Source organism: Harpia harpyja, chromosome 13 (genome assembly GCF_026419915.1).
Source record: "Harpia harpyja isolate bHarHar1 chromosome 13, bHarHar1 primary haplotype, whole genome shotgun sequence".
Classification (NCBI taxonomy): Eukaryota; Metazoa; Chordata; class Aves; order Accipitriformes; family Accipitridae; genus Harpia; species Harpia harpyja.
In genome coordinates, this window is record NC_068952.1 from 18,009,412 (window position 1) to 18,029,669 (window position 20,258).

Genomic DNA, 20,258 nt, shown 5'->3' on the forward strand with positions numbered 1-20,258 from the left:
AATCCTGCCTGTTTCTTTTACTTCCTCCATTTAACAGTAACTCAGGTCAAATTAAGTTTCAGTGTTTTAACATCTGGGCATGTCTACCCTATTTCAAGAGGATTTTTCAAGTGGTGCTTGTTTCTAGAGCTTTGCTTGAGAGCTTTTCTCATCTTTAACATAAAACTTACATCTCCACCTGAAGATACAGAATAGTTTTTGCTGATCTTTATTAGCAGCTGGATCTAGTTAGCACCTGCTTTCTAATATGGTTGCTTCTAAGACTGAGTCTGCAGTAGGCTAAACAGGAAGCTTGGGCTGCAGATCCTAACTAAGGCAGCAGAACACAGGAAAGGGGCTGTGCTAGGCCACATGCAGTGCATATACTCTGTTTAAAGCTCCTCCTGTTCAGACAGTTTCAGGCAGCAGTAAGAGTTTTCCTTGGAAAAGATTACTATAGCCATGTATTGGCAAGGGCTTGTGGCAAATGGTTATTTTGAATGATGTTTTTGGGACATAGAGGTGCAGAGATTGCTACGAGTTCAAACAGGACACCAGGAAACAGAATGAAATTTTGTCCTTATTACCAATTAACATGCTGAGATCATTCCTATTTATTTTAACAAGGCACACCAAGATACAGAACAAGTAACCAGACAATTTTGCTGGTTTCCAAACAACTCAGGGGATCTGCAAGGAAGATGCTTGGGCACTACCAGTTCCAGAAATCCACAGAAGACGAGAACCTGGCAGACCCATAACAAAACAAAGTAGCCAAACTTGTGTCTTGTCTTGGTAACTTATTTACTGTCCCAACACTGACCTACTGTCACATGGTTTTCCAGTGTTCAGTCCAACACAGCCTGAGGTTCCTTCAGCTTTCATCATCTGATGCATGCAGTGAGAAGAATGCTTGATTATAAGCCCATGAGTTGCATGCAGCCACCTGGCTAGATGCTGTCATCAAAACCTTGATCAACCTTTGGAATAAAGCAAGCAAAATCAATGTATGATCCAGGAGAAAATAAGTATACAGCTGCACTGAGAGGGAGCTTGAAAGCTGCTACTGCTAATTAGCAGAAGCAAACAGATGACAGCAGAGAAAAAAAAATATCCAGGGCTATGCCTAAATATCCCAAGCCTGGTACTGATTCATTGAGTTCCTTTTTATTGACAAGAATGACTATGTGCATGAACTTCATCGCAACTCTGTTTTATATTAAAAAACCCACACTGCTCTTTAAAGCTTATTATTAGCCCATGTGGACTCAGAGACAAAGAGACATCTTACTGCGCTGTAGTCATCTCTGCTCCAGCATAAGGAGACATTCTCTCACCCTTGCTTTTTCACCAGTTCATTTGAAGTCAAATATTCACATTTATCCTCACATACATTACAAAGCAGACAGATGCCAATCATGAATCAAGTTACAATTCAAACAAGTTCAAAAGCAATACAATATTGACAGTATCACACCACCTCTGCTCTTTGCTAAGCTGTGATGTTACCTGTCAGGTTTGTATAAAGTATCTTCATCTCTAACAAATGTGACAGCAAGGGAAGTTCCAGAAACACCAGCCATGGATACAACATTGACAGTTTGCCAGGAAGAATTTCAACACCCAGTTAAAGACTAGGTTTTTACAACTATTACCTACATAAGCCTCTACAAAGCAGGTCCCCTTTTCTGTTTACCTTTGAGCTTTACACCAAAGGCCAAGCATGGGATATTTGTGTTTATCATCTACATATTCTGAAAATTCCAGCTATCCAAACCAGTTACTCTCAGGTCACCTTCAGTTCAAACATATTTGATAGCAGTAGTGTCTTTTATATTTCCATTACTACAGAGCAAAAAACATGTTTGCCAACCCCAAACTAATCACACGCAGCTCCAGTAATTTAATCTGACAGCTTCCACAGTATGATGGCAATATCCTCTTGGACTTAGCAAAAGATAAGCCACAGACAGGAATACTTCATATGAAAGATACCTTGCTGCTCGGCAACTCCTACTTCTATCTTTTGGCAGAAACACAGCAGAGAGGATCTCTGTCTACCAACAACCTTAAAACAGGGATCTAGGCTACTAACCATAAAAGCAACTTTCTTCCAAAGATCTTAAGAATTTCCCAGGCAAGTAAGTACACAGCAATGCACTGCACTAGGATACTACAAGCCATGTCATACATACTTATGAGCTCCTCTCTCAACAGAGAATACAGTACAACTGCAAACTGTCTTCGTAACAGGATCGTGAAGCTTCGTGACACCTAGCAGCAGTACACTTGCAGTTAACCACACTAAATTAGAAGCAAGACGACCAACTCAGATTTCAGTGGCCACAAGTACTCCTATGTGTCCAGATGTAGCAAACTGAATACAATCCACTAGTGTAAGACCCATTATAGTGTTTTCAGTGAGTCTATTTCTACAGCATTTTTTGGAAAGGTATCAGATCACTAAACAATTCTACCTAAACAGAAACAGTGTCAAGGTATTAGAGCAGCACAATAACCACAACTATATGAAACACTATTTTTTTCCCTTGTTTAAAGCAGCAATTATGAATATTCCATACACAGAAAACACTGACCACTATGAAGCATAAAAAAAAAAAAAAAAAGAGTGATGTAAAACAAGAATCTCATATCAATCAACACAAAAGAGACCAAAGAAGCAATCCTTGCAGCTATATGTTAAATTAGATTAAAGCAGGTATTTCTCTAGTGTTTGGGAATCACAATATGCCTGTCAACCAAAGAGGAACAAGAGAAGAGGTTACGCGCCATGTTGTACTCTACTATGAAATCAGGAATGGATATTACTGTCAGATAAAAGGGGTGGGGGAAGAACATGTAAAAATATCCCTCAAATGCTGTGATGTTTTATACACCTCTTAACAGCTCGTTTGAGAATCCTGTTACTTCCCAGTACACTAACACTGTGCTATTTAGTAGCATTTTAGGCTTGTATGGACAAGATGTTTACGTGGAAAAAACTTATTAGCAATTAGACCACTAGCGATTTCCATGAAAGAAAGAATTAATTTTACCTGAGTATAATTAGATTCAGGTTCTCTTTTCTACCTCTTCCAGAACAGACAATAGTAAAAACACTGAAGATCTATATTAACACTGTAAACATAAGCTGAAGTGGTATGGCGAGTTCTGTTACGTATCTGATGCTCCTGACTTGCTTTTAGTATGGAATATCAATCATATCTGTAGGGGTAAGGTTATTAAATCATGTATTTCTTCCACAATATAGGATGATGAGGGATGTTAGCAGACATCCCAACTCCCCAGAAGTCAAAACAGCACTCAAATCCTTTGCAAGTGATTGCTGCCATATAAAAATAGCAGTTCTTCAGAATACCACCACTATATCTGGCTTTCCAGTGCTACAAAATAAACTAAGAATTTCCTATTTCTTTAGGACACAAGAAGGCCTGAAGACTTTATTTTCCTTTTGACATAGTATCTATAATACAGGCGAGCATGTTAGGTACTCACATAACATACAGCTTTACACCTGGACGTTTCATGATACAGAGGACATTGTTCCAGAAACTAAGGAAAAAAATGGAGAAGTGTTAATCCAGATGTTTGGTAACGTGATGCTGCTTATTATGGAGGCTGGCACTTGGTGAAACCCAGCATTTTCAAAACTTGTAAAACTAAACCTCAAGTAAGTAATGACTTAGAGCACGAAGTTATCCTGTCAAGGCTCACAGAATACATTTCAACAGTTAGCTTGCTACAAACTGAAGGTACTCTCACTTACACAGCTCTCATCACGGACTTTCAAGAACAAATGTCTTTGTGAGCAATACCAGAAGAAATCTACATTTTATTCTATGTATTGAAACTCCAGTGCTTCCTTCAAGGTGGGGTAAATTAAACCACTGTTCAAAACCACAGAATCCAATATAAATCAATAGCAGATACATATGCTGTAAGTTTTGTTTGTTTGGGGGTTTTTGTTGGGAGTTTTGGGTTTTTGTTTTTGTTTTTTTTTGTTTTTTTTTTTTTAAATAAAACCAAGCTCCACAGTTCTGGAGTAACAATAAGGTATATTAAAATAACCAGTCAGACTTCATTCAAATGAATTAGACAACTTTTACTAAATGAAAAAACCTACATTTAAAATATGCATTTAAAACAAAATGGAATTAGAAAAAAGACTTAAATCCATTTTAAAGAACTTGCTCACTGTGTCAGAAATCAATATATCTCTTGCATTATAATATGTGCCAGTTCATAAAACGTAAGTTACCAGAATCCTCAATTTAACATTTTCAAAGACAATACTGAAGCCAAGAGTTTTACATCTACTGATGCACATTTAGAATGGTATAAATCTGAAGCCTTCCCCCAAAGAATTTTACAAATTTGACAATATTCAATAAAAGCTTTTGTAGTTATATCCAATAAGTATCACACCTTAAAGCATCACAAATCTGTGCCTTTCATTTATCCTACTATAAATTTTGTATCTTCTCTGTATCCTGCCATTTGCCAATGTTAACTCTTAAGAAAGGAGAGAACTGGAAAGAAATACTGCATAACTCTTGATCATGTACAGAAATTATTGCTACTAAAGTACACTACAAAGCAGAAGTCTATACAATAGTATATGAAATTTGATCATGAAAATCCAAACGATATAATCTTTAGTGACATAAGCCTTATTATCATGTTGGACATTCCTCTAGCATTTTCTGCTCACCACTTGTCGGCTAGCCTCTTGTCTGTTGATGAACATCCATTTAAACACCCTCTTATGAAAAAGAATGTCAGCTTTCAAAGGCTTAGCAAATAAGGATCTTCATGTTCTGTGGAACTATGCAAGATGAATTTTGATGCAGGTAGGGAGTTACCTGGAAGCTAAGCATGCCAAAGGTGTTTCATGCTAATAAAACTAAAGCCAAGGTACCACATAATCAAGTTACCAACTAATAGGCAATACCATTTTTGTCCTAAGTTAAATGAAGTGCCATAGCACAGTGTAACATCAATAATTTAAGATAGTGTAGTGCACAAATTCATTGTGTGGCAGTTTAAGTTAAAAAGTCAAGACAGGTTTTTCTGTCTCAATTTATGTTGGCTGTCAAGCTGTCCAGTCTGGGCTTTTTGGACTTATTTTGCCTTTTAATCACTACCATACTATAAATTTTGCATTATAATGGGGCACACATTTGAGCGGCATTATGAACAACAAGGGGCTAGGGGGAGGATACGAGATCAAGAGCTGTTCTAAAAAGCCCCTTCCTTATTTCAATTTCAAGGAGACAGCTGGGAAATAAAGACTAGATACCATATTTGCATCATTCTAGCTACAAAATAACCAAAGTAAAAGCAATCAAGCAACAATAAGACCACATTACACAAATGGAACATCATGCTCTCATCTGGTTTAACTATTACATCAAGTTTTAACTGGGATGTTGGTCAACTTTAAAAACCGTGGTAAATGTGAATATGTAGTTGCAATAGGTTTTCCTAATATTTTTTTTACTCTATGCTGGATATTAGAACTTGGAGCTATACTTGTTACAATACAGTGTCGCACATCTTTCTACTAGAAAAAATTAATAAAGATCCTTTACCCGTCTCTTTAAGTTAAATGTGTGACATCATAAAGGGTGTCAAATGGCTGGATGGTTTTACAGTGCACACTTATTATATACTGTAATATGGAGTTTTGTCCTTGACAGATCTGATGGTGTTTCTACATTTTTCCTTTCTTCACCTCTTCTTCGGTGGATTAGCTGTGCGAGGTGGAGTGACTGGACGCCCAGAATTCAGTCCACCATACTGGTACTTGGCTTTCTTTTCAGATGGTTTCAATATCTTAGAGAAAATAAAGAAGTTCTTCTGAGTCAGTGACAACTAAGAACATTTCAAATACTGTTAAGCCAACATGAAATCTCATTCAGCAGCAATAAGAGGGGTGAGGGGGGAATCAGATCACAATCCTACATATTTCTTAACCCTACATAAAACAGTAAGCCTACTTCTAAATCCTTCTAGTTCTACCACTATGTTGGGCTGGGAAGGGGAAAGAAAAGGGGCTTAAAACATGTCCAGGAAGGAGTAGGGATTAAAATCTGATCAGAGTAACCACACTAAAAGGGTCCCAGTAGTCCAATTAGTCTGCATAATTAGCTACTCTGATCACTAGGTATGACTAAAAACAATCACCCAATTAAACTTTGAAATGAGCATCTGAATAGAGGGAATAACTTAATATGCAGGAGTTTGGAATATAGCAAATCCCACACAGTTCTCTGGAGAACAGTCAGTTTGCAGTTTTAATTGTCCACAAACACCAGCCTGCTGTGCAGTACTTTCTGTAGCTGAAGTATATTGCCCTAGACTAACCATAAGCACATCAACAAGCAGCCTAACTCAGTCCATATAGCCCAACACGTAAAGTAATACTTAATGTATAAATGTATCATACCTGAAAGGAACACATCAGAGTTTCATCCACACTCATCATGCCCCCTGCATTGTCAAACTCTCCACAATAATTTGGAGCTGAGAATAGGGTGACCAACTGCCGTTTAGCAAAGAATTCATATCCATCTTCAACCACCTGTCAACACCAGAGAAATTAATACAGCTCACGTACACACACGAAAAAAAAAGATAAATCTTGAAGAAAAAAGCCAGTCTTGAGGCAAATAGGACTTACATTAAAGAGATGACAAGAACGCTTCAAAAAGGTATTTTATGTCTTGGCTTTCAGACAGCACAGGTTCGGTCATTTTGTCTTATCTGGACATTGAATGCCGAATCAGGTAGCTTAACCTGTCTGACACTTCTAATGTCAAATATACATCAGCTTTATTGTTCAATATTTTCATAGTTGAAGTCTGATTACGCACTGTCAGTTTAAGGATTCTCAGCATTTACGGTTTATACACAGAATTCAGATGTTTGACCTATTAGTTTGGAGCATACAAGGTCTGGGCACCATCTTCATTGCAATTGTAACCATTAGGTTTCAGTTACACTGGTGTTGATCGTACAAACCTCAAGTGTAGGCTTTTTTATAATTTTGATGCTCTAAAAAGCAAAGTGGTTCTGCTGTATTTTCTCTAAGAGTATAATTCACCTTTAAAATAGCGCAAGTAGTATGATGCATCAGCTACGGTTGTTCCCTCTTCCCCAAAATAGAAGCCTCATGTTATAATGTAGTGAAACTAGTACACCAACTGCTCACTTTGGTCCAATCACCATGGTCTTTTAAAAGATGTCATACTTCTTTTATAGAGAACTGAAGTGACTACATGAATACAGGAAATTGGTAGCAATCCTGATCAGCAGTTAAGAAATCTTAATATCCCTTCCACACACTGACTAATCTTCTCTAATGTTTTAGCAGTAAAATTGCAAGGAGAAGTGTTCTGACAGTGTATCCAAGCCTAACAGTGACACAGAATAAAAAGCCTATTTTTGTTTCACAGCAAGAGAGTGCTTTTAAAATTGACTAAATAATGAAACTGAAATGTTATACAGGAAATTGAAACCTGATGTCCACCTAACTAGGACACTTGCTTCAAGTAACAATAAAAACTGCAAAAAAAAGTGTACTTCAAGAGTGACGATGCCAAAAATAACCTTGCTTTCTGCACATTTCAGTAGGTCAAACAATCTATGCTGAAGTACTCTAGATAGCTGAACAAAAATGAAGGCAACAATGAAAGCTTTTGTGACTTGTTTGTAGAAACATTCAAAATGCATTTAATACTTCCATGAAGTGAAGCAGAAATAGTCTAAGCCACAACTACCAGAGAACTGACTACTACTAAAATGGAAGAACTCTGAAACTTCAGTGTAAATCTCAAATTCCAGTCACTTTGCCTCTGATGTTCATATACAACAGTCTAACAGTAAACAGACAATACTAAAGAAAGAGGTCAATGGGGAAATCTAGTGTTAGTATTTTACTTTGCCAACATTAGACACTCAGTTCAACATGAGTCAATAGAAGGACACAGCCTTCTAGTCCCCTTATTAGGAAGATTTTTTTTTTTTTTTCTAAAGTAACACAACGTGAAGTAAGTTTCAAATATATCCTACTGATAAGCAGCACCAAAGAGGCAGAAAGTCTAGGAGGAGAGGTTTTAAGAAGCAACAACAGCATAATTCATACCTGGTGAGCTCGACAGATCAAATCCAGATCATGACGATTCAGAAATTTACTGACCACATCAGCACCAAAAGTGAAAGAGACCCCACGATCATTTTCACCCCAACCTTGCACATCTTTGTCTGGGTCAGACCACAGCAGGTCACACAGCAAGCCTTTGAAAGATAATACAAGTGAAAATGCTAGTCTTAGGAGGTATCATTCTATAATGTAAAACAGTTTTATTGTAATTACCAGAGCAGCTCTCCTAAAGAAAATAAGCCTTAGCAACAAATTCAGCAATACTTAAACTGCGACTCAGACAAAAGATGTGTTCTGTGTAAGTCTGGAGATTTTTTCGCCCCCTCACCACTGCTAGTACCTTGAGATGAAACAAGTCAGAGCCAAATAGTTCTCCAAAACAGTATTTAATTGCTCACTGTAAACACGAAAACTACATCTGAGGAGTTTGAAAATACTGCAGCGGGTGCATTTTAAAAGGCAACCATCAATTTCACAGCTCACCAAGAAAGCTTAGGTTGAAAGCTGCAGTAAATTTTAAAATCCTATGCAAGGCCAGTCATAAATACAGCAAATAAACTTGTACCACAAGCTTCTGAACATGGAACAGCTTTGATTCTTACCTTTCTTACCATACATGAAGAACCTTATGTGACTAAATCAAAATTTAACATGGCAAAATTCTGATATATTGTTTCAGGTAGCACTTTTGGTTTGCTTGGACTGCTGTTCACTTTTCAAAAAACCTCGTGCCAACCAGTCTGGAATCTAAATTAAAACAATAAACCTCTCTGGCATTTTAGCACTGGTCAAGATTTTTTTCTGCTGCCAACAAAAGGTCAGCTAACTCTGGAATTAAAACTGGGTACTAAAAAAAAAACCCAACTCAACTTTTCTAGATCAACTGCAATGCCTTTATACACAGAACTTTCAAAGCGTTTTCACATAAGAACCAGGCCAACTCAACTACAACACAAACAAAAGAAACAGTATTCAAAATATATTTCATCATAGTTTTCTGTGAAAATTGTACTTTCTTTACCTGTGATGACTAACCTGTAGGCATTTAAATACTTAAGAGCATTGTTTCACAATCTGAAAGAGATGCCAGCAGGCTCCTTTATCTGGCACTCAGAAGTTTGATTTACAATTACATCAAGTTAGTTGCTAAACAAAATATTGAAGATGCTATTTCTTAAATAACAGATCCTTCAAGTTGTAATCAAGCAAAACTGATGTTCAAGTTGTAATCAAGCAAAACTGATGTTCAAGTTGTAATCAAGCAAAACTGATGTTCAAGTTGTAATCAAGCAAAACTGATGTTCAAGTTGTAATCAAGCAAAACTGATGTTCAAGTTGTAATCAAGCAAAACTGATGTCTGAAACCTATTGTGCAACTAAACCATTTTGTATTTACATACAGCTATCAAATGGTCTTTGGTGCCAGTTCCTCTCTAGCAGAGGCTAAGATTTTATTTGTTTTTAGAAGACAAAGAACAGAGCAAGTACAATTGAATTTTAGATAAAATACCTATCTAGAAATAAACTACTGAATACAGGCAGCATATGACAAAAAACTTACTTTACTGAAATTTACTTCTATATTGAATAACATGTTTTTCAAAACAGAATAGTTGCACTGCAGTCCCTAACAGTTTCTTATCATGAATTTCCAACAAGTGACAGAAGCTGCTTGTCTCAGCTGCTTAGGACGCGTTTCCTTCTCTATTCTCTCCCCCAAATCAAATAATCTTTCGGGTTATACACAGCAATAGGCAAATCTGTCCTATAATCTTTAGCAGTGGTGTAACAGAACCCTGCAACAACAAAACTAAACTATGCTGCCCAAGTAGGTTTATATTTTAACATGCAACGTCTACCATTGCAATAGCTTAGGTTGACCAGAAGCACACCATAAAACAGCTGATACAAGGCATTCGAGATTACAGAAAAGAGGGAGATACAGTTTACTAATAAGCAAATGGTTGGCAATGCTAACCTAAACACATCATTTATACCTTGGCCTCACAAAATGCAAGTACTTTAACAGTTACTAAAGGCAAGTGATTTAAGTTGGAATAGAGAGTCATATTTGAGCAAACAGCTTCCAAACCCCATAAAAATGTCACCAAAATAAGAGGTCTTTAAATTGCAGTTGAGGTTGAAAAGGCTTTTTTTTCATCAGGCTAGAAGAAAGCATCATAATGATCTAACCTTCTTGGCACAAGCCACACTAACATCTACCAAGAATTTCTGTATCAACACAGACATTCACCAAGTGACATCCCTCCACAAAGAGATAGCTTTTAAGGACTTGCAAGTTTCACAGAAGCGAGACCACTTCAGTTTATTTTTCATTTTTCCAAAAGATTTACTTCCATTCTGTAATATCGGTTGCCAAGACCTTTTATGTCACTGTAGCATACACAGACATGCCTCGGATGGGACATTTCATTTTACCTCTGCTGGTAAACATCCAGCTATTGCTTCTGAAAGCAAAATTAAGACTGCAAACCACTTCGTCAAAACACCACTCTTAAAATCTCTATACTTATTTTTAGGAAGTCCTAAGAATACGTATGATTTCAGTGGAGTGTCCATGGAAACCAGAAGTACATTCTGCAAGGGCATTCCTGAAGTGGGGGTGGCTCAAGCAGTAGTATTAGCCTGTTGAATGGAATCACCTTCCCTGAGAGCTCTGATAAATGTAAAGATTGAGTCGTTTGTACTGACATTTATTTGGTTATGGATTGAGTGAATAAGTAGCATAAAAGGAAGAATAATGTAGTAATTTGTACTACAGAAACACTCATTCACCAGTCTAAGTAATGCTTCTCAGCGTCAAGTGCATATATATCAGCTTGCACGGAAATGTTGCTGTTTAAGGGACAGTAGATATATTAATATTAGTCCCTGAATTACTCCTATGCATCAGCACTGAGGAACATCACAGGAAGTAGAATTCTTCTATTCCAAGGTTTAACTGTAATTGTATTTGTCTTTCAAAAAAAGGTTTAGATGCGATATCTCCTTTGAAAGTTAATTTTAGACCACTGTTGAAATGAACACTTTAAAAAAAATCCATTTGTACTGCTTGACAGTCTTTTCAATCCACTAGTAACCAAATTTGGAATAAATGGGACACTGAGGAAGATGATTAGTTAAACCATTCAAAAGAATATTGTACAGAAAGCACTGGCAATTTGGATCCAACACCTCTATACAAAGTATACATGTATTAGTAGAAGAGAAATTCACAACTAGTACATTGATGCAAGCATTTGAAATCCCAGCTGCAATGAAGTAGGAGCTGTACTCGACAAATTCAAAGAGGAAGGAGACATGGCTCCAAGTAGAGAAGCCCAAATACTTTAAATAACACTCAGCAAGCTTTAAACAATTATGTTCTTCAATAGACTGAAAGGTCTTGCCTAATCAAGGCAAGAAAAAGAACTAGCTGTTTAGTTTCATTTGATCTTTCATTAGATTTCTAAGTTTGTTTTAAGGCAAACTTGTGGATAATGTATCCGAACTTGGATAATGTATCCTACTCTTATGACAAACAATAACAACTTGGGCAATAGCCCCTAACATATCAGATAACAGCTGTCAGGAGGAACAAGACTCATGCCCTACACAGACATCACGGAATACTGTACTGTAAACAGAGGTTGTGTTAAGTCACTGCATTGCCTGTACAGAAATTGATTAAACCTCTTTCATCATTAAGACCTATTTAGAGTAAATTCCATGTCACTCACCTGTGTCTGGAACATCTGTAGGTCTCATAATTCTCCGGATCTGCTCCATTGACTGGAGGTCTGGAGACAGTCCTGTAAGTACAAGAAAACAAGTGACTTATCTACATATTTTACCTGTAAAAAGGTTTCCAGAGAACACACAATTAGAGGTTCAAAGTCATACAGCATCCATTGTTTCCACTGTAATATAAACAAAAGACAGTTTGCTATAAGACAATTAAGTTCCTGAACAGAGGGAGAGAGAATAACAAAAGTGAAATTAGCAAGGGGTTTTAATTGTTTTCCTACCATCCTTTTAGCCACACAGCACAAAACTCTACAGTTAAGTATGTTCACTTGAACAGCTTACTAGAGAGAACCAGTGAAGGACAGCATTCCTGTTATCTAACACAATTATACTGGGTGCAGGTGACCTTCTTTACACCCGTCTTACTTTATAAAAGCTGAAGGAAAATCCCCTACCCAGCTTTAAAAGACCACAAGCCAAAGCAGCCTGCAGGTGTGACTGGAATCTTAAGTCACATCACTGTATTTCAGTGTTTTACCACAAATCAGCTGAGCAGCAGTCACTGGATGCTGTGAACGAATACTAGACTGTGCAACTGCAATAGATAAGGAGCACACAGGTAGTCATCTACTATAGCTCAGCTGCTTAGTCATTTATAAAATGACTTGATTACTACAGTAATTACTTGACTACCACAGTACTTGATTACTAAAAAAATCATTTATTGCAAAGACACAGCTCTTTTTGTATAGTTTTGCCATATTAACATGTAATTACAGCCAAAGCATGGGATTCCAAAGGCCACCCTTTGAACAGTTTAAGCACACAATCCAGAGCTTTTCTACTTGAGGCATACAGGCATGAAAGAGAGCCTACTAGATGCTCTAGCACCTTAACATGTCCTTAAATAAGGGTCCTGGAGTGACTTAAATGACTTAGGCCAAGATTACCTAATTAAGAAAGTTGCAAGTTTGGAAATACAGCATGAAGACCTAATTTGTGATGAAACATATTTCATATTAACAAGCCATATATCCATTTGACTCGGTCCAGAACTTTGAACATGATAGAAGAAAACCTATCATTGGAAAGGAGTTACCATGTAAAATAATTTCAGCTGACACCAGAGTTTGCACAGTGGCAACTTATGTGTTACAGGAACAATGACTCCAATGCATCTGATGTAAAGACTTGTGGAACTTTTCTTCAAGTATTAAGATTTTAGATTATTTTGAAGCAGTCTTATGATAAAAGCCTTCTATCCTCATCAGCTTGTTAAAGCTGTCTTCACAATATTACCTTGAGGTTGTGAAGGATGGCAGAAATCTTACATAAAATAGCGTATCAAAGGAGTTTTAGTTAAGTCTACTTACAGAACAATACAGGGATGCTAATACAAATTTAAGGGGATAATCAGCTTTTAAACCCTGACCAACCTACCACTCCCCTTCCCCAGATCTGATGTATTTGCATGCAGAATACATTAGCACAAAGGCATGTGGATTCTACTTGTGATTCCACTCAGCACCAGACCCTGAGATAGTAATGGACAATATCAGTGAAATAAGCACCACCAGTTTGTGACCTTCTGTGAGGTTACAGCTCTCAGTGTTTCAGGTTGCACCCAAAACATGAAGTTCTTTAGAAGAAAAAATATCATTACATGGTTTGCATGTCTCAACCCTGTAACTGTTAATTTTTGTGCTATTTTACACCACTGTAAATAGCAAAACCCCACAAAACTGCCTGCATGTTTGTAGCCTTCTTTGTACCACACAAGAGGTTGTCTTTTCCCAAGTATCCTCCTAACTCCCCCTGCACAAAAAGAAATAGCTAATGTCTCAAATTCAGATCTACAAGTTGTACACGATCAGCATTAATGAAGGAAATAAGAATGCAAACACAGGCTACTAAAGCTTACTGTCAAGCTGTCGCCACTACAGTGTTGCGGCAACCTACTGTGTACTGAAAGAAAACTGAAAAGTACACAATTGAATTAAGTTACCTTGTCACATAATGACAGCTAAGCACAGAAAAAGTATCTTTCAGTATACTATCTTCTTGAGGCATAAAAGCACCCCTTCCCTAAGGGAAAACAGAAAATGACTTGTCATTAGTCCTGGTAGACTCATCAAATCCAGACTCTAGATTTGAACCACTCCCTGATCAGGTGGAACTGATGGTTACTTATTTTCATAGTGTAATCCAGGAAGCTCTTCAAGTCTCTTTGGATACTATGTAAGATTATCAACTAGATTTTGCCTTCAACATACATTTCATTGTCATTAATGTCAAGAAAAACAGAATTCCAGAGCTTGAAAATATTACGTAAATCCAGTAGTCTACTAAACTAACATGACTCCCATCTCAGAGCTTAAATCCAATGTGATAAGACCAATGCATTCCACCAACATGACACTCCAACATGGACTTAATTTATAGAAACTTGAAAGTAATCACATAAGGTCTCTAAAGATTAGAACTAGACAGTGGTGTCAGATAAGAGGACAATACCATACAGACTACAAAGCAGAGCAAAAGGGAGAAGTCAGAAATGGTTATGGAATGAGCTTTAATGAAGCAAGATAAAGAGCAAAGTCAGAAGTAAGTCGAGAGGACAGCCTTAAGGAAAGGCCAAAATACAACTTGTATGAGCAATGTGGAAAGACAGGGAAGAGAGGGGGAAATGATGGGAAGTATACAATGGAAGATCCTTTCAGCAGCATGAGCATTTACTGGGAGACAGGGATGGCAAGAGAGGTTTGATTTATATTGTGAGATGGAGAATTCAAAACAGCAGATGCCCAGAAAAGTCTAGGTAAAAAAGCTGACTCAAGTTTTTAAGCTATTGAAGATAGCCTACTGGGCTAAGTTAGGTGCCTTTTGTTTTACTATGTTATGCGGTTTTGCAAAGTTTTATTATATATCCCAGAGGACAATATTTTTAAAATAAACTATGCAAAAATGCGCAATATAGTAAAAAAGGCACCTACCTTGTATCTACAGCCTAGCTTCAACCTCCAGCAGAGTTGAATGGTTTGTGTTGCAGCCTCAGTGTTTATTAAAGTAGTAACATCATGAAAAGGCGTTGACAGTCCATGACTTCATGGGATCTGGAATGCAGTTTGGATAGGATTGGAGAAGAGTGGAAAAAGGGCAAAACTTATTTATGTGCTGAATGTCCACTTTCATTTATTAGAAACACACAGCACATTTAGTAATCTTTTCACTTTATTTCACAGCCGCAAATCAGTTGTGAGTCATAGTAATTTCAGTTACAGATGAAGCCTGTAGAAGTTTAAGGGACCATTAGCATTCAATAGATGTAAATATTGCTGTTCATAATAGGATCCTTAAAGTATGCTATGCACAAAATAAAAGTTTTCCTACTTGATTAAACAAGAGGTTAATTCCCCCCAATACATTTATAATAAAGCTTTAGTTTTTTTTTTCCTTGAAAAATAGCTTTCTAGACTTCTTGTTCATAATTCAGGTCTTAAGTGCATATACACACAAAACTAACAGTTTTGTCATAGAACATAGCATTCTTCATGCTAAGCTTCCTTGATTACCTTCTACCACCCACCTAAGCTTAATTGTTTGCCTGAAACACTACAGTATTTTGTCACCATTCACTCTCTACTGTTTCCCAAATAAAACAAAATTCAAAAAAGTATAATGATAGTAAGAGTAATTCCTTTGCCAGCTTTTTTGGAAACAAATTTATTACATGATTTCAGCCACTGATAATTGGCTACCTCAGTACAGAAGTGATTTTGTATCTCATATTCTTAAAATTCTGAGACCTAGCTCAGTTCTTAGAAAAAAAGACACACCACCACACTGATTGAGAACCAGATGAAAAGATGACCTGTGAGAAAACAAGTACTTTCTTTAACATGTCAATGTTACCTAGAGACTGGCAGACTCAACTGTCTATCACTGCATTAATTCTGTATTCAGAGACACGACAATACCTCAGAGCGTATTATGCATAAGACACTGGTAGCTTATACTAGCAGGCACTGAAGGCAGAAGCTTTCAATACAAGATGCGAGAAGAGCCAGGATCATTTTTACAGCACATTCCATACAGGCAGAGCTCTTGCAGAGATACCTGTAATTAATAAAGGCAGGATGGCAGCTATCAATACAACCTCACAAAGTCTGGAAGAGTCTGCTCAGGAATTTTGGGTGCATGCTATTTCTAATTCCAAACGGAGCTGTTCAGTCAAACTAGAGGTTTCTGGAGTGCTCTCACTTCCACTAATCTCTAATTATCTCACTGACAATCCCGGTGTGACACCTACCAGACCATCTCTGGATCACTCAGTGCAAGGCATCAAGTTGCTTATCAATGGAGGTAGTTGCAAAGACAGCTGCAAAAAGGCAAGATGACTCTTACAAGTAATGTGAAATTGTTGTCAATTGTTTGACTCTGCAAGGTCCTGAAAACCCGTAAGCATCATTGCCTGTAAAAACATGGGGAGTCCCCTTCTACAAAGAAGAGTGTCCAAGTAAATTCCAATATTCAGACAAGTCACAAGCTTCCATCAGATCAACACCAAACTTTTTTCACTACAAGAACAGTGCAGCACTGGGACAGGTGCCCACAGAATGTAGATTTTTCCAATAGCAAAGGTTTTATGGAGTCAGAGCAAGCCATCGCTGACCTGCTTTAATGGTAACAAATGTCTTACTTGAAGCAGGCTGGACTATGTGATCTTAGAGGTCCCTTCCACCAACTACAATGAAACCAGTTGAAGAGGCCAAGACTATAGAGCTGGGGTTACTTGTGAAAGCTATTCTTTCACTTCACTGCTAAGGATGCCAATGTCAGCTAAGGCTGCACTGATAGATGGCAACAGCAACAAGTCATGTGGCAAATTAGGCAAGAATTCTAGCACAGTACCCTTCAGAGAGGAACATACTGATGGGAACATACTTATAGACGCACTTGCCCCTCAGGTAGAGGGCCATGTGTATCAGGTAAGAATGATATCTGTCTGCTGCCAGGTGCACAGGAAAGCACAAGGCATAACAGCGACTTTTACAGACAATATAAGGTTAAATGTCTCCAGCTAAGTATCAGGTATGCACATCCACACTCCATTTGGTAGAGCATTAACCCAAAGATCAGTTTAGACACAGCCTCTAAAAGCAGTCATCAGCTTACCTCCATGACAACAGAAGATCTTCTCATCCACAATGGCTGCAATAGGCAGACAGTTAAAACAGTCTGTGAAGGTCTTCCACAGCTTAATGTTGAATCTCCGCTTGCCTACAAGAACAGTGTGTGCGACATTAGGAAGAGAAGGCTTTTGTTTTCTTAAAGCCAACCTGCAATACATACCACAACCTGACCAAAAATGTTAGCAAACTGTCTTCACAGGGCTTTATTTCTGTCAGTGTACTTAGGTTTCAATCTCCTGCAACAGCATTTCAAGGACAGCAGAAGCAAATAATAATTCTCTAGTGACTTTAGCCTTGGTTTGAAATGTACTTTTAGAAAGTTTCACAGCAGGTTCACAGAATATTGAAATCCTTGCAGTGCAAGAGTCACTACCTAGAAGTGTCTCCAAAACACAGTATCAGTCTGTCACAGTCTTTCAAAAGAAATATGTTTTGCTTACATTCATCATAGAATCCATAGATCCGATTGATGCTAGCACACTCGTGATTTCCTCTTAAGAGAAAGAAGTTTTCCGGGTACTTGATTTTATATGCCAGTAATAGGCAAATTGTTTCCAGAGACTGTTTGCCTCTGTCTACATAATCTCCAAGGAAAAGATAATTAGCTTCCGGTGGGAATCCTCCATATTCAAATAATCGAAGCAAGTCTGTATACTGACCATGAATATCACCTATATAAGAAAATGTTTACCAAGGATTAGTGCAACAACATAAAGAGTACACAGATCAAGAACTTAAGTCAGCTAATCACTTTTTATTAATTGATCTTAAAAAAAGCATTAATATTTCCTTTAAAAATAGACTGGCAATAGGTATCAGAAAGGTGAGAACTATGTTAATTTTACAAACTGAAGTACTCACTAAATGTAAATAACCCACAGTATTTGCAGAACTGTTGTGTCAGTTATGAAACCAATCTGAAAACCAAAAGCTACAGAAGTCTTTGCAATTAAGCATAAGCTTTCTAACCATGCTCTAATTTGTTCAAATTAAAACAAGGTCAGAAAGACAACCTCTCATTGAACAGTTACATGGCCAGAAAGCCAATGTATTAAGAAAAAGTTAAGTCACATTATTTACTGCAAAAACAGATCAGTAAAGAATCTAGATAGACTGGAGAGAAACTGAACATTATGCGGGCAGAGAGCACTTAACTTCAAAGGTCAATTGCTTGTCCTCCCGCAACACTGATGTATTAAGACTCCCATCCCCCAGCATTTAAGGTAACTCCTCCTGTGGTGCAATTATTCATACAAAACCAGTACAGAGACTCAAAGACTGATAATCCTTACAAGATACTCAATCCGGCAGGTATATCTTAGGAAAAATAACCATCATATTACTCATCGCACTGCCAGCTTTAAAATTAAACAGGCTTTCCATGAAACAGCTGTGTGGCAATTACAGCACCACAGTGTATCATATCAGACTAGCCAAAGCTAACTCTGAGCTGCCCAAAAGGTCAAAGAAGATACCAAAGCTGCTCTACAGTAACTTGTAGAATACATGCAACGTATTCCAGCTGACTGTAGAATTCCTTACCAAAGTAAATGAATGCAAAAAAGCTATGCAAGAAGCCTTCAGCTGTATGCTGGTCCCTTACACTAAGCATTCCATAAATGCATTTTCACTTTTGCTGCTTGTTCAGTGGCAAAACCCCAACTCTGCCAAGCACAGCTGTTCTCCAGTAGAGTACTAGCTACTATGGCATTAAAAAAGCAAAAAAACCCAACCCACACCTCTCTACAACTTTTTCCATAATCTTAAGAAAGGTTCCCAAACCTGTATGCTCTCCCATCCAATTCTTAAAGCATACACTGATAAGAAGAGTACATAGCTGTATTCCTCTCTACTCTTTCCACGAGAAATGCAACACTTCCTCCTTTAGGTAGCATTCTTCCGCGACTATTTCTCACTCAAGAAGAGGAATCGCTTCCCAATTTTCTTCTAATAATGGGGAACATTATCCACTACCCAATTCCAGACATAATCTGAACTTTCACCAGCTAAAATAATTTTCACATATGTTGCAACAAGAACAATTCCTATTCTACTTAATATTTACAGATCTCCAGGTCACAACTGGAAGAAAACATAGAAGACTCCTCAACAAGCCATTGCTGTGCTGAGTCTAGTACTCCAGAACAACATTATCAATACACTCCCCAGGCTTTGCCACCACCAGAATTAGCTACCAAGTAAACATACTACTGAAAGAATATAACAGCATTCATTGTCTAGAACTACTTTGTTACACACAAGCCAGAGGGACCAAAACACTTAAAGGTAAAGGAACATTTTATAGAAACAATTTTGTAAAGGGATCAAAGCGTTTACAATTCCACAAGTTGAATTGAAGTCTCCCAGATACAAAGCCTTACAGTAAAAACCGCATCTATTTTAAATCGGACATTTACATAGGAATATCTTTTGTCTTTTATTAAAACACAACCATTCAACATGTAAAAGCTTATTTTGAACTGACTCGATTACAAGACAAGACAATCCTATAATGGTTCCTCAGGCGTTGCCTGAACACACTAAAATAGTAGTTCAAAGCAGTACAGCTGCATATTTTGCTTTTGGTGAAAGCGATCATCTTTCATTCACTTTTATCTAAATGCATCTTTGACAATTGCTCTAATATTAAATTTAGATGCATCTGACACTTCCTGGTGCTATCACTGTGTTTGGAATCCAATTTAAAAATAACAAATGCCTTACTTAACTGTGCATTTGCTACCCTGTTATTGTGCACCTAACAGTCCTTTCAACTGGCTCAATTTAAGCAAATGAGAAACCAACTTTGAAGGAAATTAATTATACTTTGTAGACATTGACTTATGTACAATCTAAATATTTGAGGTTTCATTTTTTCTTTATCTAGGAATAAGATGAGACTACTGTAATCTTTCCAGTGTAGCATACACACAATGTGGTAAAGCTGGATTTTACCTTCAACTTTGTCATTAGACAAGCTGGTCTGGTTTTTCCTCCCCACCCTACCAAGCAATTAGTCATTTAAGAATGACTTTTCCATTAGCGGTTTGGTTTTTTGTTTGGTTTTGTTGGTTTTTTTTAATTGGTAATATCCTTTCTTAATGTAAGAAACATTGCTACATTAGGTCTGTCAGGAGTAAGGCTAGGAAGAAGCT

At 37.4% G+C, this 20,258-nt stretch overlaps 1 protein-coding gene and 1 long non-coding RNA gene across 3 annotated transcripts in view; both read right to left on the reverse strand.

The window, feature by feature from the left end:
- Positions 1 to 4,081: 4,081 nt before the first annotated feature.
- Positions 4,082 to 20,258, reverse strand: part of PPP1CB (protein phosphatase 1 catalytic subunit beta) — a 30,533-nt gene continuing 14,356 nt past the window's right edge. For both annotated transcript variants that reach the window (XM_052805191.1, XM_052805192.1), the window contains exons 3-8: positions 17,544 to 17,774; positions 17,087 to 17,191; positions 11,905 to 11,976; positions 8,147 to 8,298; positions 6,449 to 6,583; positions 4,082 to 5,835 (exon numbers count right to left, since the gene is read on the reverse strand). In XM_052805191.1, the coding sequence (XP_052661151.1) occupies positions 5,731 to 5,835; positions 6,449 to 6,583; positions 8,147 to 8,298; positions 11,905 to 11,976; positions 17,087 to 17,191; positions 17,544 to 17,774 (800 nt within the window). In that variant the 3' untranslated portion in view covers positions 4,082 to 5,730. The remainder of the gene's footprint in view (positions 5,836 to 6,448; positions 6,584 to 8,146; positions 8,299 to 11,904; positions 11,977 to 17,086; positions 17,192 to 17,543; positions 17,775 to 20,258) is intronic.
- On the reverse strand, positions 12,609 to 17,073 carry LOC128149802 (uncharacterized). The gene is made up of 3 exons (XR_008237860.1): positions 15,889 to 17,073; positions 14,905 to 15,024; positions 12,609 to 13,996 (listed from the first exon to the last, which is right to left on the reverse strand). It is a non-coding gene; the product is annotated as an uncharacterized LOC128149802 (long non-coding RNA).